The 25,409-nt window shown below is 46.1% G+C and overlaps 1 protein-coding gene across 3 annotated transcripts in view; it reads left to right on the plus strand.

The window, feature by feature from the left end:
* The window catches only part of POM121C (POM121 transmembrane nucleoporin C), a 236,358-nt gene that overhangs the window by 200,712 nt on the left and 10,237 nt on the right, over nucleotides 1-25,409 (plus strand). For all 3 annotated transcript variants that reach the window (XM_069614776.1, XM_069614775.1, XM_069614777.1), the window contains 2 exons: nucleotides 12,186-13,787; nucleotides 14,268-14,378. In XM_069614776.1, the coding sequence (XP_069470877.1) occupies nucleotides 12,186-13,787; nucleotides 14,268-14,378 (1,713 nt within the window). The remainder of the gene's footprint in view (nucleotides 1-12,185; nucleotides 13,788-14,267; nucleotides 14,379-25,409) is intronic.

Here is a 25,409-nt window from a genome sequence, read left to right on the forward strand (position 1 = left end):
TTGACCTCAGACTAGAACAATCATACCCCAAATTTAGACACAAGGTACACAAATGGTTGTGCACTAATGATTCCTAGACAGATCTACCTTATCCCCAACTACCTACCCCTACCCATGACTACCGCATCCCCTGCACCCAACTGGCGTCACTATTATACACTCCCTGTATGCATACATGCCCATAAAAAAATCTGCATTGATTTGTACTGTATTGTATGTAGGTATGTAGATGTACGTGCTCCTCGACACACATGATCTGCTCTGTATTGCTTGTATGTATATATCTGCATATGTCTGTGATATGCAATGTAACTAAGCTAGAAGTCTACTTGTACTGCTGCGCCCGGCTACCTAAGGGTTTGGTGCGCATTATCAAATAAAGAAACAAACCGAAGCTTCTGATAAACAAAGCAGGTCAGGCTCTGGTCAAACATTGGCATGACCAGAAGGCCAACAAGGTGGAGTTTACTCTAGACGAGCTAGTATGGTATATACCTATCGATCTCCGACCATGCTTTACTCTCCTTCTCCCTTACTCCCCTTCCCCATTCATCTTCTCCTTTACCCTCCCCTACCATCTTTTCTCGATGTGACCTTTGCGACTTTAATCCCTCTTGACACTTGCTCTTCCTCTCTTCCCCAACTCCCTGATTTCTCTTCCCTTTACGGCTAGTGAAGCACTATCCACTCTTTCCTCTTCTATCTCCTCCACTCTTGATCTACTCTACCCCCTCCTCTTTCCGTCCTACTTGTAAACCCTCTCAACCTTGGCTCTCTCCTCAACTTCTCCCCATGTGTCGAGCGACTCTAGCTCAAATTTCCCTCACTATCCAACCAAACCTCGTATTTCTCCTACCATTCTCTTTATGACTCACGCCTTGCCTCTGCTCAACGTTCCTACTACTCTAACCTTCTCCATTCCCAAGCCTCTCACCCTCGCCGTATTTTCCAAACCCTCTCGTCTTCTCTCCCCCCCCACCCCTGACCCTTCAGCCTCTTCCACCCTTTCTCCTTCTGTATTTGCAAACTTCTTCTCCTCCAAGATTCTTTCTCTTCGTAAAAAAATTAACTGCTCTTCCTACTCCCCCATTCCCCTTCAACCTGCATGTCTGACTTCTCGCCTTTCTCCCCTTCTGACGTGTCCCTCCTCCTGTCCAAAGCCCATCCTACGTCTGCCCGTACTGATCTTCCCTCCCTTCTTATCCCCAAGATCTACCCTCTTCTTCCTTAACTTCCTTCTTTAACACCTGCCTTTCCTCAGCTACCTTCCCCTCCGAATTTAAGCATGCCACCATCATTCCTATTCTGAAGAAACCTTCTGCTGATCCCCTTCTTACCTCTAACTTCCGTCCAATCTCTCTTCTCCCATTCCTCTCTAAACTACTTGAACGCCTCGTCTATTCTCAGCTCTCAGCCTTTGTCACTAATCTTTCTCTCCTACCCCCTCTCAATCTGGTTTCCAGCCTAAACACTCTCCCGAAACTGCCCTCACTTATATCCTTAACTCCGCCTCCGCTCGATACTCTAAGCAATCCTCTGTCCTTATTCTCCTTGACCTTTCTGCTACTTTAGACACTGTTGATCACCCCCCCTACTTCTCAACACTTTCTTCCTTCGGTTTCAAAGGCTCTGTTCTTAACTGGCTCTCCTCTTACCTCTCCTCCCGCACATTCGCTGTCTCCTGGGGCGGCCGTTTCTCGCCTACCCTCCCCTTGGAGTACGGTGTACCCCAAGGTTCGGTTCTTGACCCTTTCCTATTCTCTGTACACCGCTTTCCTTGCCCCTGTTATCTCCTCATTCTGTATTTCTCACCATTTCTATGCTGATGACGCCCACCTCTTCCTTTCTCTTCCTTCTCCGACCTCCACCTAAAACTCTCTTCCTGTCTTACTACTATTAAAAACTGGATGTCATCCCGCTTTCTTTCTCTCAATACTGATAAGACTGAAGTCTTATTCTTTCCCTCCAATACTCTTCCCACTCACTCTCCTCCACCCCCTCTAATCTTCCTATCTCTACCCACGCTTGCAATCTAGGCATTCACTTTGACTCTTCCCTCTCCTTTTCCCACCATATTTCTTACCTCTTGCGCATGTCGCTACCACCTCTAAAATATTTGCAAAGTCTGCTCCTCTCACCTTCCATGCTACAAAACGTTTAATCTCCTTTATCTTCTCTCGCCTCTTCTATTGCTCCTCCCTTCTCCCCGCTTCTCATCTTGCTCCCCTCAAATTTATCTACCACTCAGCCGTCCGTACCGTCTCCCTGCCCTGCATGACTCAATTTCTTCTTCGCTCTCCAACTTAAACTTAATTTCTCTGCTTAGTCTTTAAATCTCTCCATGATCTGGCTCCCCCTTATCTCTCCTCTCTACACTCCCTCCCGCTCCGTTCATTCAGCCGACCACTTCCTTCTCACCGTGCCTCCTCCCGTTTCCGCTCCTTTCAGCTCCTAGCCCCCCTGCACTGGAAATCCTTACCTCTCTCCGCTCTATACCCACCTTTTCCTCCTTCCGCACTGCCCTGAAATCTCTCCTCCATTTCCCCACCATGAAACCTTCCCCACCTCTCATTCTCTCCCCTTCACTCGAATTTTCCCCATGAAAAGCGTTGTGTGACAAAGGGCACCAGCAAATGGGTCGAAGTTATGAAAACCACGCAAACGCAACAAATGTCATACGTTACCAGAGGTGTCATGACGAAAAAGGTACCTCGCGTGTGGGTGCAGCTACCTGGCCGCCAAGGGGAAAGACGAAAATGCGTCCAACCCCAAGTCTTTTTGGACAGTACAATTTGTGGAATTCTGTTCAAGAGCACACATACAGATATGGGCCTAGTGTGTCCAAGCCACCAAGGAAAACTGGGAACCCCATGCATTTCCGAAAAGAGGACACCCGTGGGAATCTGCAGAGGTCTGACTTGCGCAATCGGCCCAGAATTTATTCCCTGGGGGGAATTCCCTATTTTCCTTGCTGGCTTTGACACCCTAGGCCCAAAACTGTAGGTTGCCCACATGAACAAAATGTGCTGTGCCGAAAAGCTTGGGGTTTCCAGTGGGTTAGCCTTTTCCTTTTGCGGCCAGGTAGGTGCACCCACACGTGGTGTACTGCTTTCGTCAGGGCACCTGTTGGAACGCAGGAAGGTATGACATCTGTTGGCAACGTGTTTCGGTGAGCGACTGAGGGTAAATATCTCTGAAATTGGCTGGAAATAAACACAATTCTCAGACATTTCGCTCTGGCCACCCACCGAACCACGCTGCCAACGCATGGCCTACCTTCCCGCGTCCCCACACGTGTCTCGATGAAAACAGTACCTCGCATGTGGGTGCACGTACGTGGGCGGGGAAAGGCTAAAATACGGCTCACCCCAAGTCTTTTCCGACAACTAAATTTCAGGTTTTTTTTCAGGATTCTTCTGAAGTGCACTCCATACAGATAAAGGTCTAGGGTGTTCAAGCCTCCAAGTAAAACAGGGAACCCCATGCATTTCTGAAAAGACACCTGTGGGAATCCAAAGATGTCTGACTTGCGCAAATCTCCCCAGCCCCGCCAAAGAACCACATGGGAGAAGGGTGCCCAAGGCCAGGGACATTACCGCCGACTTTGCTGGAGCTCTGGCTGGCCTACATTACAGCCCTCCCCCCCCCCCCCAACCCGCCCAATAAGTCCCGGCAGTGTGCCAATACCTCCCCGAAGGGAAAAGCTGTAATGCAGCCCAGCCGCAATTCCGGGGCGGTTGGAGGTGATGTCCCTGGCCTTGGACATCCATGCACCATGTGGGTGTACATCCCCTAAAAACAGCAGCAGCTCAGATGGCCCCGGCAGGATCCCCATTCCTCCCCGGAGGTGACATCTGTAACGCAGCACAGCCAGAGGTGCAGCCTGGGCTTGCAGAAAGACAGCCCACATGGGAGACATCCGCTCCCAGGGAAACACCAATGTTCTGCTGGCATGGGGGACAATTTGTGGCCTGCCTCTGCAATTGTGTCCCAGCCCACCAAAATATCTGCCCAGACCATCCATTTCCACCCACACCAACAATCCAGCCCCAGTCTCACCCACCCCACTGACAGTGGGCCCTAACCATAGAATAATAAACAGTACTTGCATAACGTTTCAGCTGCTCGCATAGAAAAAGCTGTAAAAAAAGTTACCTACGGTCACCCCAGCAAAAACAAATCGACACTCATACTTTTCAATCATGTCCCCCTTGCAAGCCATCCCTGGTGGTCTAGTGAACCTCACCCTCCCCCCCCATCCCCCAGTGAACACATTTGCCCCTTCCTACAGGCAGAAATCTGCCACCAGGGAGGGCTGCGTGAGGTGCCCCCCCACACTCCATTTGGGGTGGGGGAGAAAAACACCCACAAATGTTGGCCAGGCCCCCCAATGGATGGGGCAGTAGGGTTTGGGCACCCTGGGCACAGATTGGCACACCAATGTGCCCATCTGCGCCAAGGGAAGTTTGGTAAACAAAGAAAACAAATTGAAAATGGTAGGCTGCACTTTGGGGGTGGGATTCGGGGGGGGTGGCTGATGGACACCTAAGCCGTCAGAATTTTGTAATGGAAAGGGGGTGCACCTCCCCCACCCCAAATGGAGGGGGGCATCTCATGTAGCCCTCCCTAGGGGCAGATAAGGGGGGGGCTGTCATGCACTCCTCCCTGGGGTCAGGTGTCCCTTCCTAGGAGCAGATATCTGCCCCCAGGGAGGGCTGCACTATATGGTCCCCACTCCATTTTGGGTGTGGGTGGGCAGAGAGCCACCACTACTTCACATTACAAAATTGCCCGTTGCTTTGGGGTGCCCCACAGCCTCCCAAAATGTCTACCATTTTCACTTTTGTTTATCCAACTCCCCTTGGCGCAGATGGGAACAATAGTGTGCCTACCACCCCCAGGGTACCCTAAACCTACTGTCCCACCCATTGGGGGGCCTGTTTGACATTTGACTCCCCCTTCCCCCGCAAAACCATCCATGACATTCCCCCCTCCACCCCCCTTGGACCCATTCCCTAGGGCAGATGGGCCCCCATCTGCCCCAGAGGGGCCCTAACCTGCTGGCCCGATGCTTTGGGGGGCCTGCCCACACTTTCCTGGTGCCCCTGCCCCCAATTGGATGGTGGGGGCCACCTCATGTACTCATGCCTGGGGGCAAAAATCTGCCCCAGGGAGGGCTACAAGAGGTGCCCCATTTCCCCTTGGGGGGAGGGGAAGAGGGCCACCTCCTTTTTTATGTAAAATAAATCCCTGGTGGCTAGTGGCCCCCACCCAAATCTCCCTTTTGTTTTATTTTTTCAATTTGCCCCCTTCCATGGGGGCGGATGATCAGCCATCTGCCCCCAGGGTTATCCATTTATGTGCCCACATGCTTTGGGGGCCGGAGGGAGTGGGCTGCTTACTGTAAGCAGCCCCCACCTCCCCGCGCTTTCAAAACAAATCCCTGGTGGTTTAGTGGGCATTACTGGGCGCGGATCGAGTGCTCTGCGCCCAGCAATGCTTTCACAAAAGGTGTCGTTGGAAAGGGGAGAATCTTCCCCTTTCCAACGACACCTCCCTCGATCTCCGAGCTTGAAATACAGCTGAAGATCGAGGGAGGAGGGCACTCCCCTTCTCTTTCACCGCGGCAGCCTGAAATGGCTGCCGCTGTGAAATTACTTTAATGTTGGCGTGCATTACGCATGCCGACATGAAACTGAAGGTAATCCAGCCCCCGGGCAGTGAGGGACCTCCCGCTCACATAACCCGGGGGTTGAATTAGTTTTGTGTGATCCCTGCTTTGTAGGGATCATACAAGACACAGTGCCTAAAAGGACGAGCTATCTCGTGCTTGGCAACCTGGAGGTAATCCCAATGATGAGATACCTTGTCCTTGGCACTGAAGGGGTTAATAGAATGGATCACATACTTTCCTACGCAGTGCAAATAGTTTCAGTTAACTAGAGTCAATTCAGTTCACTAGGCTTAGGCCAAAGTCTATGGGCTAGTGTCTTGAATAGGAAAGAGCAGTTCTTGTAGTAAACGGTAAAGTCTTTGCCAAAGTTCTCAAATAGTTTGTACGAAAAAGAATCATTTGTTGGGTCACAAGGTGATTAGGCCTGCAAGTTAAAGTTCCGCAGGAGTTAAATTCTCTCAATCGGGTTAGCACAGTACCTTAAAATGGAGAACAAGATGCAGCTGAAGACGTTGGTTCCTGACAGTTCCTGCAGCTCTTGCTGTTCCTGAGCCTCAGTCTTAAGGACAAGAGGGAGGACGTCGGGTGACTCCTGCACTGCACAGGATCGTCGGAAAACGCTGACAAAATGGAGTCACTTTAGTTCCAGTAGCTGTAAGCACCCACGCTGGTGTCTTCTCAGGTTAATCCTAACCAGCCTTGCGAATGGTATCTAGGTGACTTATAAGTTGATTAGTCCCACCAACTCAAAGGAAGTCGTCCTTGAAGGGGCTTGGCAATTCGGACCTGCAGCAGGGCTTCACCGGGCAAACCAACAGTTCAGTGGTTGCAGCAGCCGTCCTCTTCCAGCTCTTCATTTCTTTCGTTCCAGTAGTCGACTCTGCTTTCCAAGTCCAGAGACTCGCCTTTTAAACAGTTTTCTCCCTTACATTCCAGCCTATCTGCCACTCACACAGAAGGGTGGCAGTCCTTGTCAGTCAGCCAATCAGGTCAGAGTGCATTTGGGTCTCCTAGGAGACTAAGCAGAGGGAGTTTCGGGCACCTCCCTCACTTCCTGCCCACCCCAGATACTCGGACACCAGAGGCGGTGTTCAGTCCTGAAGCCTGACAAAGGCATACGAACAAAGGGACCAAACCTGGTTTGGCGCACAGAGAAACACTAGGACCTTTAGAAAAAGAAATGGTGAAAAAAGACCGGGACCATTTAAAAGAAGGGGCTTAAGGTGCCATCTTGAAAAACATGGCTCCCGTGATTTTTAGCTAGCGGTGTTCACGGTCGGGAAAAATCATGGTAGTTCATTGTAAACCACTGCCACCAGCCATTTCGATATAAAAGGGTAGCATTTGACTGCTACATGAGTGTCTAGACACAGGGGATGCTAGGTAACCCCTCCAGCACTCTATAGGAAGAAAGGGTGTGCTGGGTCTAGGAATGTAAAGTCAATGTAACCTTACATTCTCTAGGAAACAGTAGTTTATCCCAGAGAAGGTATTTAAACCTTTTGGAAGTCTAAAAGACATCCCTGTGTTACTGCACTGAAGGTGCTGTGTAACACATGAAAAGATGCCTATTGAGTTGTCTAAAACTCAAAGAACACAAGAGTAAAACATACATGAACGAGTGGGGGGGAAAAGGCTCTCACTTTCCAGGTAAAAAAAATCAAGTCCTCAAAATCCAGCAAAGTTGTTGGTGGTCTCTCAGGTGAAGGGAATTAGCACATTTACAAGAATTCTCCCTAACACTGATGTACCTTATAACTTCCCACCTCCTTCTCCAGATACTACTTGCTAATCTATGCAGAGCATGTGATCTAAGCAGATCCACAAGCTCCAGAAGGGATACATTGCTCACCACAATCCTATTTCGGGTGCTTGCTTCTGCTTAGATTCACATGCGCCCACACTTTCTCCCCTACTGGAGTAGAAGGCAAATGTTTTTTTTTTTTCTTGGTTATCACTGTTTCTGCTTTACGACATCTGTACTCGCGCTATACTTCATGCAACCTCATGTCTGAAACCATCTGAGGGACCTTGTGTGAAAGACCATGGGTACAGTACATGTCACACTAGGGATAGTATTACTAATCGCGCCCTGTCAACGTCAGTTTCTAAGTTTCAAAAACACATTTTGTAATACACTGCGACTTCCACTAGGCGTCGGACTGTGCAGAGCATGTGAATCCTAAGCCGATAAAAGCACCTGAAATACGATTATGGTGAGTAATGTAATTATTTACTTTTCAGAATGGCAGAACATTTCTAAGGTAAGTTATTTCTTTAACTGTTCATTCTCAGTTTACAAACCAACTCTTTTTTTAGAAGCAAGGAATTAAACCTTTATTCTCTTTGCGAGGCAAAAGGCCCAATCCTTCAAAAGTCTACCTTATTCTTTGAGCATGAGTGTTCAGTGGAAGAAGGGGGGGGGGGGTCCCCTAGGGTCTAGTCTCTAGTCTCCAACAGGCAGTGTCCGGATAGGTTCTTAAGTAGCAAAAGTCAAGTCTCTAAGGAAGACTGTTCAAACAGGTGAGTATTTTACGTTGGTTAATTGAGGGTCCAGGGGCTTCACAGAAGACACCCAGGAGGATTCCAGCAGGGGCCTAGGTGCACTGGACCAGCGGACTCCCAATCAGAGAAAACACCCCACAACTACACAGGAATCGCAAGAGACTTAAGCGAAGTAAATACCCAAGCCAACACAGTACCTCAGCACAGAAGATTTTGCAGCAGGTGAACTTCAGGATCTGCAGCCAAAAACCTGGTCAGTATATTACTTGTGGTGACTAAAAACAGAACCTTGGAAGGGACTTTGCAGCAGGGATCAACGGGGAAGGCGCTAGGGAAGGTTTTCCTCGCAGCTGGATGCAGCTCTGTGGATTGGCGCCTTTTCAGGAGCACAGAAGATGACAGAATATTGTTGGTCAGACTCTCGTCGTTACAAAGGTCCAGCACTCTGGTGAGGGGACCTCTCTGGAGATCCAGTAGGATGCCCACAAAGTTTCAGCGGAAGACTGTGCACCGCACAATTGCTCGAGGTCCCAGGGTATTGCAGTCCTGGAAGGTCGCAGCACGACGTGGGATGGCTCAAAATGCAGGTCTTGAGTCTAGTGGGTCTCACCAGGCTCTGGGTTGGTCGTAGTTTTGAGTCCCGGTTAGATTGGAAGGAAGGGCTACAGCAGGCTCCGGTTACACAGCAGGCTCTCTGATCGCTGGAAATAGTTTCAGCCACAAACGTAATCTTACTCTTTGGGTTTTGGTTCCAGTGGTCCACTAACTCTTCAGCTTTCAGGTTCGGACTTTGGAGAAGAGACCCAGCCAATCAAGCAGCCTTGCAACATTCAAACTTGCTGGGGGAGCAATGCTTTCAGAACAGTCAGCCTTCCAGTTTGAACTGGAATTGCGCACTTGGGCTGGAAGACAAAGGGCTGCAGAGTTTTGGATGCTTCCTGCCTGGGGGGGTGTGGGGGGGGGGGGAGAATAGTCCACAGGATATAAATCGAAGATAAATCACACAAAGGAAGGAACAAGAAAGGAACACTAAAATGGTGAAAAAAGAGCAGGGGTGGGGGTCATTTTAGTAAAATGGGCACCCAAGGGTGCTTTTACCGGGGCTGTGCACACAACCTGCAGTAAAGGTGCACCAAATGAATAAAATGCATCACTGCCACAGCCATTTTAAAGGCAAGTTTGTCCTTGCAACTGGGCATCTCCCCAGCACACTCCATTGGGTGGGGGGTGCTGGTCTCACCTAATAAAATGTAAAAGGGATCCAAAGATCCTTTCTACCCTTGGGGAACTGTAGTTCTCACAAGGTTAGCCAGAGAAAGTTGAAAGGTAGCCCATAAGGCAGTCCGGCAACAATAGGCACAAGAGGATAACTTCTAAAAGACACTAAGGCAAGTCTTAAAAATGACACCCATAAAGAGTAAAACATTCTGAGTGTGGGAAAAGGTTCCCACTCTGTCATTACTATGACAATCTTACCTAACAGTGGATACATGTTTCTACCATTTGGTGCAGGTTACTAGCGGGCTGTTTTCACAGCTGCAGTACAGCACCATTCTGTGACCGTTTTCCCAAAATGGGCCCAGTCTTTATTTTTATTTTCTCAATTTTTCGTTTGTGTATTCCTTCATGGCCCTTTTACCAATCCAGGTAGGATGGGGTCCTCTTGGAATTTTACCTTTGGTGGGAGTCCTTTTTATGAAGCTCGCCAAGGATCCAGTGTCTGCTAAGGCATGAAGTAAGGGAGGAGCCCGTACCTCTGGCAGCCTTTGTCTGAGGGTATTCCTGGCTGGCACCAGGTTGAACTGGGCAGCTGGCTTTCCTGCAAGGACAGCCACCTCCAGGTGACTGACAGGTTCATTGGACTGAATGACTGGGCTCCTGTGTAAAAGGAGTGGCTTTTGGGACAGAAGGTTAAGTTGACCAATGCAACTGAAGCTCTGAAACAGAATACGATCACACATGCAGCACCTCCAGTAACTACAGAAGCACTGCTGCTGTCCTGACACAGGTTTTGAATAGGCGAGGACTCCGCCAAGGACTGCCTCCTCTGGGCTGGTGGGCATAACAGTCTCAAAACACCCTTTAATTTTAGTCATTCCCGCGTCATCCTGCGACCTAAGGCTGCTGAATCGCAATACATGGGCTACTTCTGCCACCATGAAGTGCATTGCCTTGGCATTGACTAATCTCACTGGAACTCGGTGGCATCCGTGTGGACCTCCCAGAAGCACAAGTCCTCTCTTTGGAGTCCCCTCACCAGAGTGCGGAACCGAGAAAAGATTCCAACTGGTTGGGAATGTTTGCGCCCGGTGCTCAGAAAAAGGTGCAAAAATCCACTAGCCGATGCTGGAGTAAGAATTATTTGCTGGGGACTCCGTAGTACTACTACTACTACTGCTGCAGTAGCCCATCCAGGGTTCCACCTTTCGTCACCACAATGGTGTCCAGCTGCCTCAGCTTCACTATTAATGCACTGTGGGTCTCTGGGTAAACCTACCTTGAGCCATTGTCACTACTTTACATTTGGAGTACTGTTTTTGCAGTTTGCGTATTCACCCAACTTCGGTCACCCATGCCGGATGGCTTGTTCCCCCAAAGGTAAGCTTCCTAAAAGCTCCTGTGACTTTTGAAATTACTAATATCTACATACTTGTACTAATATTTGCATCACAACTGTTGCATTTCTATTGACTTGGGTATTACTGGTTTCCCAACAATAAATCTTTAATTCCTACTAGCTTTGGCGTTGGTTGTTTTCCTCCTTAACCTGAACTGAACACCTTTTTAGGGGGGTGGTGGGTGGCCTCACCCCTTCAAAGCATTGTCTGTGTGGCTTACCTGTTAATGTATCTTTACACTCTGAACTTGAATAGTGCCAGGTTGATACAGAAGTGCTTTTACTGACCTGACCAAATTCTTTGTGGATGGAAAAGTACATTTGTATTTTATTTATATAGCGCACAAGGGCATCCGGGCGCATGTCTTAGGTTACATGACATGTTGACATAGGCAAAGCAAACGTGGAAATGTGCACAATAATTAAAGCATAGTATACAGGCATGTACAGAATCTTCAGTTGGCAAGCCAGTAGTAATGAACAAAGCAAATGACCAAACACAATATTTACAAATAAAATAGATCATATAAGTGGTATGTACAAGGCAGATGATGCGAAGAGGTGGAAGGCATAGTTTGCCTCTACTGCTAAAGACATTAAACGACGGTTCAGCTCTAAGAAGGTTAGGAAGTGAGTTTCGCTGCAAGGACTGGGAAACTCACCCCACCAGATCTCTGCAGTTTAAAGTGAGGTATGGTTTACTCGCCTGCTTTATTTCTCCTTATCCTAAATGTGCATTTAATGTTAGTTGATGAAATATTTCTTTGGTTACTACTAGCCTTGTGTAATTCTAAAATATATAATGTTGCTATAACTGTTTCTTTGGATCCGTGTATGTTCTGATTTCTGTGTACTGATTTACAGCTCATATTCCCTCCTCCTAAGATGAGCCTGGCTGTCTATGCTACCAAATGATCTCTGGTGGTTCCTTATACTAAGTGGAGTTTTGTACTGCCTTATACAGTTTTATGAAGCCCTTAGTTGTATTTATCAAACTGGCCTTAACCTGTATAGTGGTTGGTGACACAGAGGGGACCTCAGGTGTACCTTGCACACGTGCACCCAGTATTTGGTGTTCTACGAGGAAGCCTCCTGTTTGTCCCCATCCTGGTGGATGCCTTGCCAAATATGAAAAAATTGGCACCATTTAACTAGAGTACAGTGGTCTGCAGTGAGTAACTTGTTGACTATTGCTGCAGAGCTTCTAGTGAGTTTGTACTAAAGCATTATTGTGGGGGGGGGTTTCACTTTCTCTGATTTGGCCTTACAAGTGTTCTGGTAATTACTGATCATCGGCATCAGCTTTGTGTATGTTTATTAATGATGGTGGGAGGTACTGGGGAATCAGTGTTTTTTTTAATGCTTATTTTCCTTTTCGTCTTGCTTTAGAAACTGCAAGTGTTTCTGCTACCAACCCTGCACCATCAAAGCCTCTTGTGTCAACTGCACCTCTGGTTTCAACTTCCTTCATTGCTTCACCACCAGACTCCAAGCTGCTGACTACGTGGGGCATGGTTTCTTCGAATTTGACGCAGACGACCGATGCTTTGGCTCAGTCTACTAGTGCCACCAGTGCTACCTCTCAAACTACAGTTTCTGTGCCAGCTGTACGCAGCCAGCCCCCAGTTGAACTAACCAATCCCTCTCCTTTAATGAGCATATTGCTCAATAAGTCAAGTGAAGATTCTCTCAGTGCTTCTCAGCCCACTGTTGGAAGCACTGGAACACCCACTTTCAAGCCTATATTTGGACAACTTGCGAAAGTGGATAGTCCTATGTCCCCTGTGAACACTTGTACAGCATCTAGCACTGGCACCACTCCCTCTTTCAAGCCAATCTTCGGTACCCTGGGAACTCCAGTCACTATGTCTGCTGACTCTGGATCACCTTTCTCCTTTGGACAGGGTATTAACACTGCAGCAATTTCTGCTCCTGTAACTACTGCGTCTAGCGCCTTGTTCAATGAGCTTGCTAAAACAGACTCTGGTGCAACGGAATCCTCCACATCTGGTGCTCTCTCAGACTCTGTTACTAAGCCCTCATTCAGTTTTGGATTCCAAGCAGCTACCAATGTACCAAGCAGCACCATTACTAGCACCACAGGGCAACCATTCCAGTTTAGTATGGCTGCTTCAAACTCCACCACATCTGCAGCAGCTGGTTTTGGGGGAAGCTCCATATTTCAGTTTAGCAAGCAAGCTGCCTCATATGTGACTGTATCTACAGCCTCTGTTCCACCTCTTCTGTCCACCTTTGGGCAGACTGCTTCTGGTAGCACACCTGCATCCAGTGGCTTTGTTTTTGGCAGCACCCCTGCCACCCAACCCACCACTGCAGGTACTAGCCAACCTTCCATGACATTTGGCTCTTCTGCCTCTTTCTTCAGTGGTCCGTCTTCCTTTAGTATGAACACAAATCCTCCTCCTTATACTTCTGGACAAACTGCACAGCCATCAGAGACCAAACCGGCAGTTATGAATTTTGGCGGTACTCCCTCCCCTTTCAATTTTGGGTCCTCATCTCAGTTAAGCGCTCAGCCTACATTTGCAAGTGCTGCCCAGCCGCCTTTCGGGGCCAGTTCCCAGACCCCTTTTGGCACTGCTGGCAGCAATCAACCTGCATTTGGCAGTACAAAGCCTGTTGTATCATTGGGACCAACCACCACAGCACCAGTCTCTGCATTTGGTTCTGGCATAGCCCAAACAACTAGTGTATCAATGTTTGGAAGTGCTGCTCCAAGCCAGTTTGGTTTTGGAGTGCCGACTCAACCTGGAAACAGCAGCTCCCCCTTTGGAATGGGGGTTCAGGGCAGTAGTGCTACTCCAGCCTTGAGTGGATTCAGCTTTGGGTCTGGACAGAGTGCAGCAACAACCAGTGCTCCTGCTTTTGGATCTTCTGCTATGACTCAGAATGTGATGAGCACACCAAACCAGAATGCTTCGTTTGCGTTTGGTGCTGCTAATACCAGTGAGAACAGGCTAACATTTGGCGGTAAGAATTAAATAATCTAGCAGATGTTGACACTATGCATGTAGCACGTTTCAAAACTCTACTAATCTTCCCTGGCACAGTATACAACACACCCAATCACGTTTGTACTCTGGCTCTGAAAAAGTGGACATTGTTGGCTGTACATTTTAAAGGGGGTGTTGGGGAATGTTAGTTCCTAGAGTTGACTCTAGGAGACAATGCACGTCTGTCTTTAAAATGCCAAAATAATGTGGCAGTTATACAAAATGGTTTGATTTAATATGGCCAACTTTTGGATTGTAAGGCATTCTAGAGATTGGTGGGATTTTAAAATACTCTGAAGGGCTCAAAAATTGAGCATTGGGAATGGTAGTTTTAGATTTTTCTTGTCCTTTTCCCTAGATTTAAAGTGGCAATTATGTAGCTCACTTGCATCATGCAGCTGCATGTTTTACTGACTAATATTTTGTAATGCTAGTATGCGTTTCTCCTGATTCTTAGGTTCTTCCACACCAACGTTTGGTCAAAGTTCAACAGCAGCTGGCAGCAACCTTTCTTTCTGCACGCCCACCACCCCAGCAATGGGTTTCTCTACACCTGGCCCGTCGTTTGGTAAGAATTGTTGATGCTCTATCTGACCCCCAATTGCATGAGCACTGTGCTGCTTTTAAGAGGGCTGGATAGGTTTTGATCGATGTAGGATTTCCCCATTTTATTGCTTATCACAAACTTCTATAAAAGATCACTTCCCGGCCTGGCCATGCTCTAATTTGTGTGATGGTGTACAGAGACTGTTGAATGACTTTTTTTGGGTTATACTGGGTCTATATCAGGGGACCTTAAGGTCTGATTACCGAAGAGCCCAATTAATGATTATCCAGAAAACCTTGTTTGCTTAGGTTTTGAGGACTGAAGTTCAGGACTTCTTGCGGCTTGGCTCATAGGACTTGGTAAAGATTTCTTTTTACACCCTTCCTGCCATAGATTTGTGGCGCACACTTATTTTTTTGCTTGTCCTCACTTTTTGGAGGTCAGTAAAGCCTTCTGCTTTACTTACTTTGTCTGTTTTGCTCATTCTCATGTGGAAACTTGACAAGTACCTAAGACTGTCAGTACTGAAAGACTGTCTCTATGAATTGTATTACAAGAATTGATTAAGAGACCCCACACCCCCCTGAGGTAAAAATATCTGCCAGCAGAAGCCATTTCTGCTTTTATCTTTCGCGGTACTCCCTTTCGTAAGAGCCTCACACCCCCTCCTCCATTTAGCCCGTGAAGTGATAGGTCTTTTATAACACACCTGTACACAAGTGTTTCTAGGCGTGGCAAAACAGGCAAGATTGCGGGAGGACCAGACTAAGTACCTTACTGGGTCTTGTGCCATTCAGATTGGGCAAGTATTAGGACGCAAAGGGAAGAGAGATGGGGGGGGGGGGTGCAATCGGGGCAGCATTGCTCTAAGTGCAGTGCAGCACTAGGTAAGTGCAAGAAGGGAGGGGATTGTAGAGTTGGTCCCAAAGTGCATGGTAGGCCCAGAGATAGTGCTAAGGGTAGCCAAGCAACCGTCAGCAGGAAGCCTTGTATGCTTACTAATTTTTATAGAATATAATGGCCGTTGTGTTACTTTTCATATCTGCCTAAAACTTCGGGTGGCGGCTGGTATTTGTAGCGCTTTTATTTTACTCAGTTTTTGCATTTAACGCAAATGGCTACTAAAGGTGGCTAGCACCCTAAAATGGCTGTACCACAAGGCTTTCCGCTTTTTCTTTGGCCAAACAACTGTTCATGGATGAGCAGCCCGCTGACTACCCAGAAACTCCTGCAGATGACCAGCATCAACTCGGTATTGAACTCTGTATTGCCCTTTCCTGCCAATATTTCTATGGACCCCCTCTTTTTACTTAGATTTTTTACCTGTTTGAAGGGAAATGAAGCCTTCAGCTTCGCTTCCATTTTGTTCTTGTGGAAACTGATGGTCCTTCCGACTCTCAGTACTGGGAAACTGTTTCCCTTTAATGGACTGGGAAACTTTCCCTTTGTCCCAACTTTTACATTTCTGTAACTTTTTAACATTGCACATGGCATCTTAAAATGCAGTAAAATGGGGGGACTTTTGTATCACCCTAGCTTTTAAACTTGAGATCTTGGTTTACTTTTGTGGAGCCTAAAGACAAGCTGAAGGCAGCACATACATGTTTAACATTTTGCATTATTTTTACTGTGCACATTCACCTCTAGTGTATGGCTAGTAAACGTGGCCAGTGCCCTAAAATGGCTGTGCCACGAGATTTCAGCTTGTTCTTTGGACATATTGCTGTTTGGCCGCCTTCCTGCATTGCCAGGTTAAGAAATCCCTTATAAGGTCATGTATTTGCCTGGGAAAGCTTCTGAAGCCCTGAGGACAGAAGGGCTGGGAAGTGGCTGTTGAGCTGTGGCGGCGTCTCGAGAGCCAACTGGATTGACTTTTCCATTTGTTTGGAGCCGCACGTGGATTATAACACGAACTGTCCCCTCAAGTGTCGGCTTGCACTAATTTGCATCTTTTCTGCATACCTGGAGCTAAAGGCCAAGTGAGTCGGTGAAAAGGACGCCTAGAGGTTTTCTTTCCTTCACGAAGGCACGTGAGACTCCGCTGTGCTCAGTCACTCCCACAGCGCCCTTGCAGCGTAAGACCTGAGGACAGAAGGGCTGGCAAGTGGCTGTTGAGCTGTTTGGCGGCTTTGGCACGTGGAGGGTGCATCGCTAAGAGGAAACTAAAGACTGGGAGAGTCTGGAGTGGAAGGAGGTCCGTGGAGTCCCGGTCTATCCCCCACTTCTCTTTGCTCCCCGGCTTCTCGGCGACTTTTACTTTCATGCGCGACTACTCGAAGCCTGCCTCCTTCGCGAAGACTCGCGCTCAACGAAAGCTGGAATCGGCTTCGCTCAGTCACCCGGATGTTCAGCGTGTGCTGCCTGTTACATTGATAGACTTGGCCGCGGCGTCTGTGCCGCCTTCATTCCAAGTAAGTGGAAACATGTCCTGTAAATTAAACACGGAAGCCCAAGAGTTTGTCAATCCTGCCGAGTTAAATATGAACACTGCAAACTCTTTAACTAGAGCGGGTTTTGCTAAAGAGACGGGCGGGTCGTGCCTCTTGGAAACGCCATCTGTGAACTGTGACTGCGGTCTCAAGGGCGGCCCGTGAAGCTTGTATGAAAGTACAAAATAACAGACTACTGTTTCCCTGCCTGGTATGATAATTCCCCCCTGCGTGAGCTGGAATGTCGTGCGTTGAACGCGCGTGATCTACCAGCAACGAATAATGCCGCTTGGAGTATGCCTTTGATCGGCGCTGATGCAAACCATGTCGAAATCATTCCAACATCTTGCCCCAATGGGGTTATGGGTGAGAGTGGAGAGGGTAATCTGGGGTCCCCTCGTGCCCGATTCTTTAGTACTCTTGAGTACCTGGGTCCCTCCGTCCTGCATAATTTGGATACAGCGCCTATACTTGTTGATGAAAATGTCTTTTTTCCTACATTGGATGCTAATGAGGTGGGTGGTACTCCAGCACAGGACATAGGCAAACCTTTGCAGACCTCACTAATTAGCAAGGGAAATGCTCTGTACCACAATGAAAATCGATGTAAATCTCTGGACATTGTCAAAAAACTGCTTACTGATCTGACGTAGTTAAATAAAGAGAACGCACAAAGCATCAAACAGCACTCTACCTGAGGAAATGGGCATATGTAATGAGACCCTCAAAACCACCAATTCTTTTGGCGCTAAAAAACATAGCCAAAGCCCTCGCACAAGGAGCTTCTCCAAATGTAGGAGAGTGGATTCGAGTATTTCACCTAGTATTAGATGCTCCCAGATAAAGAAAAGCAAAACATCATGTAACACGTCAAAATCCATCCCCGACGGTTTACATGATATGAATTTAAATGAAGAGGCGGAGGGTGGCTCTAGTTCAGTGCTTGATTCTTCATCGGATCTGTCCATTTCAAACTCTTCTCTAATGGAACGTCCATTTCCCAAAATTTGACGAGTGCCGTACCGTAGAATACGCCGAGATTGGCTGGAAGCGCCCCAGGTTAAGGCAATTGGCCACGAGCAAAATATGAAAGACTTGCAAGCGATCATAATATCGATGACACTGGCTACTGCCCCTTTTTGAAGATGTATGAACAGCTGAACGACACAACGAAAGATCTTTTTAGCCTGGCTGCAACAATTAACTTGAAACTCCTCAAAATGGAAAATGCACATAGCTCGTACAAAGAGTCATTGCGGGAGACCCAAAAGAGAACTGAGTAAGCCCTCGACTCTTTAGTTGAATCCAATAAAAATGCATATCTTGATGAGAAACATTTGGCAGAGGTGGCTAAAGAAGCATTAAATCTTTTTTTAAAAAAAATGAGTCACTTTGACGCGAAGCAAGACTCTGCAAAGGTGTGTTTCGGGAGCTCCAACTACCTATGCATTTGCCCCGAGCAGTTGTGCTCACTTAACTATAGCCAAAAATGCTCTGGACACTCCATGCGTTCCAAGTAATAACATGGAACCAACTAACGTTCCATGTCAGTGATTCAGTTTGTAAGCCTACACTCAAAGAAAATGTGAGGCTACTGGAGAGCGATTTGCCTGACGTGATTTTTGACAAAGTGCTTACTAGTGAACCCGTACAAGTTCTCATCTCACATTCCAACGAAAAGGCGTTGACTACGCTATTTGATGACATCCTTACTGCAAGCCAAGCCGCTGGCAATCTGACTGTCTTAGATCCACAAACTGCGTCTACCTCCAATCTGGGAGCTCGAATCCAATCGGTTAGTGACGACTCTACACAGATACCCCTTGCTGTTGACCCTATGGATTCAACTCTTTATGACATATTCAAGAAGCCTGTGATCAATCAAGGGCCATTGAAGGGCAAAAACGCCGGAAAGGGCAATTGCAATAAAAAACCGAAAAATCCATCCACAAAAAAAACGTGGAAATGACTCGCGCAAGTTGTTAAACATCAAAACCGTTAATGTGACGGTTAATAGAACTTTTGTAAAAGGTACAAGTCGCGACACAAATGCTTGCCCAAAAGACGCTACAACGGGGCCAGACGAAGCCCTAGAATCCCAATCGGGTCTTAGTTGTGTATCTGAAGAGCTACTGAACTTGTCAACTTATGAGGAAGTCTATGACCAGGATCTGAGCCTCCCTGATGCGGCGCCCATCGTAGATTGTCTACCTGCTCTAACCATGACAAGACATGTCTTGGTTGATCTACCTAAAGAGTTGTGTGCACCAAACATGGCTCCTGATGTGACGAAAAACGTTGATTGCCAACCTGTTCCGATTATGCTAAGACAGGTTATGGTGGAACAACTTAAAGAGGTGTGCGTTCCTCATACGGCCCCAAAACCTCATCAACCATTGGTATTGCCCGTTACAACTGCACCGGCTGTGAAAGGTTTTATGACTGATGCCACAGCTGGGAAAGTCATCATGAGCGAAGGAAAAAGTCAAATCTAGTGCAACAAAGCACAAAGAAGCTGTCAAGTCCTCTATCCCCTTACTTTAACTCAAGCTGACGCTCCAAAATCCTTGTCAACCTTCATGACACTGGACCAGAAATGCATGAAATTGGTGTCTGGGTCCGGCTTGACTGAATTCCACAGGAGCTGATGCTGGCCCCACAGACCCTCACCAGGAGTTCACCTCTCAACCCTTAAATATAAGCTGAGCTGAAAACTCCAAGAAAGGGAAAGGGGAATTTGGAGAAAATAACAACGGAGACACTGCAGCCCTTCAACCGTCTGGTAGGCTCTGGTATCTGTGGTAAACAAATACACCTGGTTACTTGTATGATAAGAAAACCTCTTTTCTAAAATTATTCTAAATACTCTAAACTCTTTACCTCTTAAACCTCAGTAAAAGACTTAGAGGTTAGTAATCTTTGTGGAATATCTTGTAAATATATATTGTGTTGTGCATATAGTTCAAGCCAATCAAGTCTCTTTAGAATCCTAAAGTGATGGCCTTTGCAACATCTTTTCAGAACTAGATATTCTTCTTGCTTCAAAGTTCTTTTAACCTTATGTAGTTTTCTATGCTTTCATAAATTGCAGTCTTTCTCTGAAAGTATTGAATTCCATTTGCATAAATTACTTTAAATAATCTTTAACTTCCTGGAATACTGCTTTCTTTCTGCGTGTGAATTGTTTCCTTATTTACACAAAGAACGTATCGTTTCTTCCTTAATAAGCGTGTGCGATAAACACGTGAAATCAGAAGACGTGAAGAATTGTCCTCGCGTTTAAAATACACAAGCGATTCTTTACAAAACCCGTGCGCGTGACAAAATACGTAAACGCGATAAAAAAATAACACGCGCTGTTTAAAATGGACTCGAGCTCTATCGCAAACCAACACGCGCTTTCTCATGAGACGTCTTTCACGTAAGAAATGTACACATGCTAAAATTCACTCGCGCAATTCTTTTGGGTACGCGCTCTATCGCAAAACCACACACGCTTTCTCAGGAAACATCTTTCACGTTAAAAATGTACACGCGCGCTTTCAAAAAACACGTAAACGACTTGCGAGCTCGCGCACACATTAAACAGTCTTGAAGAACATTACACGCAGTTAATAAACTTTAAACTCCTACGCACTATCTTCAAGCTTGTTTTCCTTATAATAACTTTAACTGTAAATGTCTTTTTTCTCAAATGAATTTGAAACTTGTTAACTCTTTAAGTTTTCTTATACAAGAAAATGAAAGTTCACTGTGACAATCTTAATCTTTAAAAGAACGATCCCACCTGATGACTTGTTCAAACTGGATCAGCAAACGAAATTCTTACTACTTTAGTAGATTTTCTGAGCTCTGAAAAGGCCTTACTTAAGGAGCTTAACTAATGTACAACCAGCCACTGAGTTTCTCTGGATGAAAGGCAGTTTAGAATCTTGCTCACCTCCCAAGAATCAAACCCATTGTCCTCTCCACCAATCAGGCAAACCAAACATATCATTGTTCCTTTAACCAGATTAAGTTTCTTTTGCTCCATCTTGACTTGGGCAAGCACAATGTTAATTCTATGTACTAACCCAGCCAGTTCTGAAAGCCCAACTAACCCAGCCAGCTCTGAAGGCACAATGTTAATCTTGTTACTGTTACTAAGCACAATGGTAATTCTATGTACTAACCCAGCCAGTTCTGAAAGCCCAACTAACCCAGCCAGCTCTGAAGGCACAATGTTAATCTTGTTACTGTTACTAACCCAGTCAATCCTGACAATTGGTAACCCTCGCCTTAAACACAGATGGCCAACGAAATGCTCCTGCGACTCAAAAGAAGGCAGATAGTCTTAATGAGTCCCAAGCTGTGGCCCCTTCAAAATCCGATGTGCTGGAACAGATCTGTTCCGAGCGCACAGGTGGTGCTCTGCTGTGCCACAGTTTTGATACCTCTACAACCAACAAGCCAAAGGCAGAAAATAGCAAGAGCACCCTGAAATCAAAGGATAAACAAGCCAGAAGCATTGTTCAGAAACCACAGGGTCGATATCAAGTTCTCCTGGAACTGATAGATTCCTCGGATGATTTAATCTTAAATCGCCACAATGTGTTATGGCTGTCATCTTTTGCCTAGCCTTAGAGCTATTGAATCGGGAGATTTGAAAACCGTATAATTTTTTGATGAAAACAAAAATGATGCGGTCATACTCCATCTACAATCAAAACTTATAGTAGATATCCTGATGGAAGCAGGCCCGGTGTTGATGTCTTTGGGTTTCGACATATCTCTAGTAGTTAAACACCCTGTGTCTGGGCTTCTGGAGAATGACTTGAGCTGTGTGCCTGTTAATGAAGCTAAGCAATCAAATGCTCATGACATTACCGCCGCACAACCGCAAATAGCGCAATCACAAATGTGCAGCTCACAAGATGATTCGACGGATAAAATATCTGAGTGATCCCATAAGGATAACAATTCAAGGGGCTGTAAGGCTCCCAATCTCTAGTGATGACACTGAGGAAGTTTTGAATTCAGCCGTGCCAGCCAATGATTGGTCCTGGTTAGCCGGCACCTTAAATTGCAAAGCTGACAAATAATGCCAAGCCAAGGGGAACCGGCAGACCTGCACAATAGGATCCTGGAACACGAGGGGATTTACCCATCTGTTCAATACTCCCTGGGCTATTGATCTGGACCTCATTTGCTTGCAGGAAACATGGCTTAATGAGATCCCCATCTTCGAAGGCTTTGAAATTGCGTTCAATCCGGCCATTAAACAGTCCCAGGGCAGATGTATGGCTGGTCTTTTAGTGGCGGCAAAGATAGTGTCAGGTCTTAGGATTGTTGAATCTTTCAATCCATCTCCTTTTATACAAGTAGTGGTGATCAGTCTCTATGTGGGAAGGAACGTTCTTGCACCTAAATTATACATAAGCCTATATTGGAACCATTCGGCTGTTGGCTCAGCGTCCTTTATTGAACAGGTTACCTCAACAATTGACGACCTAACAGAAAAGGAGAACATGATCCAGCTTATCGTCTGCGGTGACCTTAACATTGATTGCATCACGCATCTAAATCTACCTGGCGCCAAAAAAACATTCAATACCCACCAAGAGAAGATAGTAAATCAATGGTGCACGGAAATGGACCTACGTGGGTTAACTATGTTAAACGGCCAAACAGTTGGTGATATACCTGCTTGACCTACTTGGCGTAGAGGTGACCAGAGTTCGACGCTTGATTATGTTTGTCTCCGGAAATCTACACATGAGGGCAACTCGTCTGGAGATCACCAATATGATACATAGTGATCATGTTATGGTGACTCTAGGTCTTCATAATCTTATGGAGTGCGAGACCAGAACGTGGCCGCATGCAGTGAGAACTGGAGCATCCAGAATACGGCTACACCTTGAAACTGAAAGTTACTCACATCACCGAGGGATTTAAAAAAAAATGAGTCACCAGAATACTCCCATCTGCTATCTCAATTCGAAGAACGGAAAAATAAACTAAAACATGCAGTCTTCTCACCCAAACATAGATTTGACTTGGAAATTCTTCAGCATAAAAGAGCCTTACGTCGTGACTTAAATACCCACGGACAAAACCACCCAAATATTAACAACGTAAAAAGAGCAATGAGACAAGCATACAAGAACTGGCTCAAATCTCATAAAGCGATTATGGTACAAAACGATGCAGAGCTGATGTGGTCCAAAATGACGATTAACAATGGAAGAGACTATTGGAAACTAATAAACACCACTTTAGCTCCACAGCACGCCCTCCAAGCAAATTTGGTCTCAGAAGTTGAGTGCTTCTATACTGAGCTTTTCTGCAAAGATGCGACAACTTCAGAATGGGTTGGTCCCTCTCTTACTCATTGGGATATCGTATTCCCTAGAGACGATATCCTTCAAGTCATTAAAAAGCTGCACGATTCCAGAGCTCTGGGCCCGCATGGTCTGACCAATTTCTCTATCAAACATCATCCAGATGAATGGTTAGAATTCTGTACAATACTATTCCAAAGGATTGTGCAAGGTTGTAGTACACCTAAATCGTGGAAATCTGCGGTGATTGTTCCAATTTTTAAGAAGGGTGACAGACGTAATCCCAAAAACTACAGTCCAATTGCGCTGCTGGACGTGTTGGGAAAAATCTATGCCACCCTCCTGCAACAAAAACTACTAAAGTGGTCCACTAACTCCAACCGGGTGGATCCGAGACAAACTGGGTTTGTGAAGGGGGTCGGTTGTGGAGTGAACCTGCTGCTGATAAACCTGCTGAAGATGGAAGCTCATCGCTCGACATCCAAAGTATATTTGGCTTTAATTGATTTATCCCACGCGTTCGACAGTATCAACAGAGATTTGCTTTGGGGAAAACTGGGTTCCTGGAACTGTCCTCCTAGCCTATTGGCGGCTATACGTGAGCTGCACACTAATACCACAATCAAAATCAGATTAGATCTCAAAGGCTCACTTTCGGCTCCTATCAATACACAGAGGAGTGAAACAAGGGTGTCCTCTTGCAGCCTCCATTTTTAATCTGTTCATATCGGATATTAAGGAGATCTTTACCGTTATAGCAACCTTTCCACCAAAAATCAATGGTACACACATTGACTATCTTGTGTACGCTGATGACCTTCTTCTTATGGACTCTACACCGATAGGGTTGCAGCGTAAATTCACCACTCTTGAAAAATATCTAGTGGCCAATGGTTTGTTAATAAATTAACAAAAATGTGAGATCTTGGTCCTTGAAAAACTTGCGGGCAATAATGGGAAGGCGAAAAAATTCAACTGGTTTCTTGATAAAGAACCAATTAGGATTGTGAAGAACACTTCGTACCTAGGCATTAAAATTAACGCCAACCGAAATGATGCTCCTTGGGTTGAAGCGACCAAAAACAAATGCCGCTAGTTGGCGTGTCAGGCCTCCCTGATTAATAAAAAATTTGGGAAGTTCTCTTTGAAACCTACTGTAACCTTTTTTCAACAAAAAGTGGTGCCTGCGCTTATATATGGTGGTGAAAATGCCTTTGGCTGTGATTAAGAGTTGTGGAACACATTAGAAAACATCTTTTGGTCCAAAGTGTTATGGTTACCAAAGGGTACGCCCACAATTTGTATAAGATTCGAACTTTCCTATATCTCGATACAAACTCGTGTCGCTTGGAACCTACTAAGCTTGTTTAGGAAAACGAGGCAAAAAGATCCGTTGCCACAAATCTGTATAATACAGCCACTGGGAAACGATACAATGCTATCCCAATGGAACAGATTATGTCTCGAAGTCCTAGTAATGTACGACATTTCTATACAGACCCTGATGGACAATCCAGACCAGGCCAAAAAGATGTGGAGAGTGGACTGGATCGGAACATGTACTACAAGATTGGAATCGAAAACAATGAAAGATGTCCCAGTGGAAACTAGAGTATATGGGCAGCTGCAAAACTACCTTAGTTGTTTTCCCGACCAACATAGCAGGGTTTTGTATATGCACTTTAGGCTGAACATTCTGGCAACCAAGGAACGTTTAAGTTTTTGGGTACAACATGCTGACCTGGATTCAAAGTGCCGCTTTTGCCAGTCTGAAATTGAGACTTTAAAACACTTGACAATGTCATGTTCTGGGTTTGTTCTGCAAGGATCTATCATTTTTGGTTCAATAACCGCTAAATATCAAACCTTGACAAAGGACGATTGGTGGAGAGCCTTATTTGACAGCTCTAATCGACCTGTCTTCTACGCATTAGTGGAATTTATTCGTGTGATAAAGGACGCGCTGAATGCTGTGCCTATAAAATCAAAGCCTAATGAAAGTCAAACTCCAAAGTGATCTAATTTATGCATGTGTGATTTCGAACCTGTGTACCTAAACGAAATTGAACTGATAGGAGGGCGAAGGCTTGGAATATATGGATTGTGGAAAAAATGTTGTTGCATTTGTCTTCTTTTTAAAGGTTTGTATAAACCAATAAAAATATTTTTTTTTTTTAAAAAAAAGCTTCTGAACTTTTGTGTGCTAGTGCTACCTTTTTGTGTGCGCACGCCCCAGGAAGCAGGTGGGACTGGACTGTCTGGTCCAATTCCACATCCATGAGCCATAGTCTAGGTGTGGG

The sequence above is a fragment of the Ambystoma mexicanum genome, chromosome 9, assembly GCF_040938575.1.
Source record: "Ambystoma mexicanum isolate Mex_15411 chromosome 9, UKY_AmexF1_1, whole genome shotgun sequence".
Classification (NCBI taxonomy): domain Eukaryota; kingdom Metazoa; phylum Chordata; class Amphibia; order Caudata; family Ambystomatidae; genus Ambystoma; species Ambystoma mexicanum.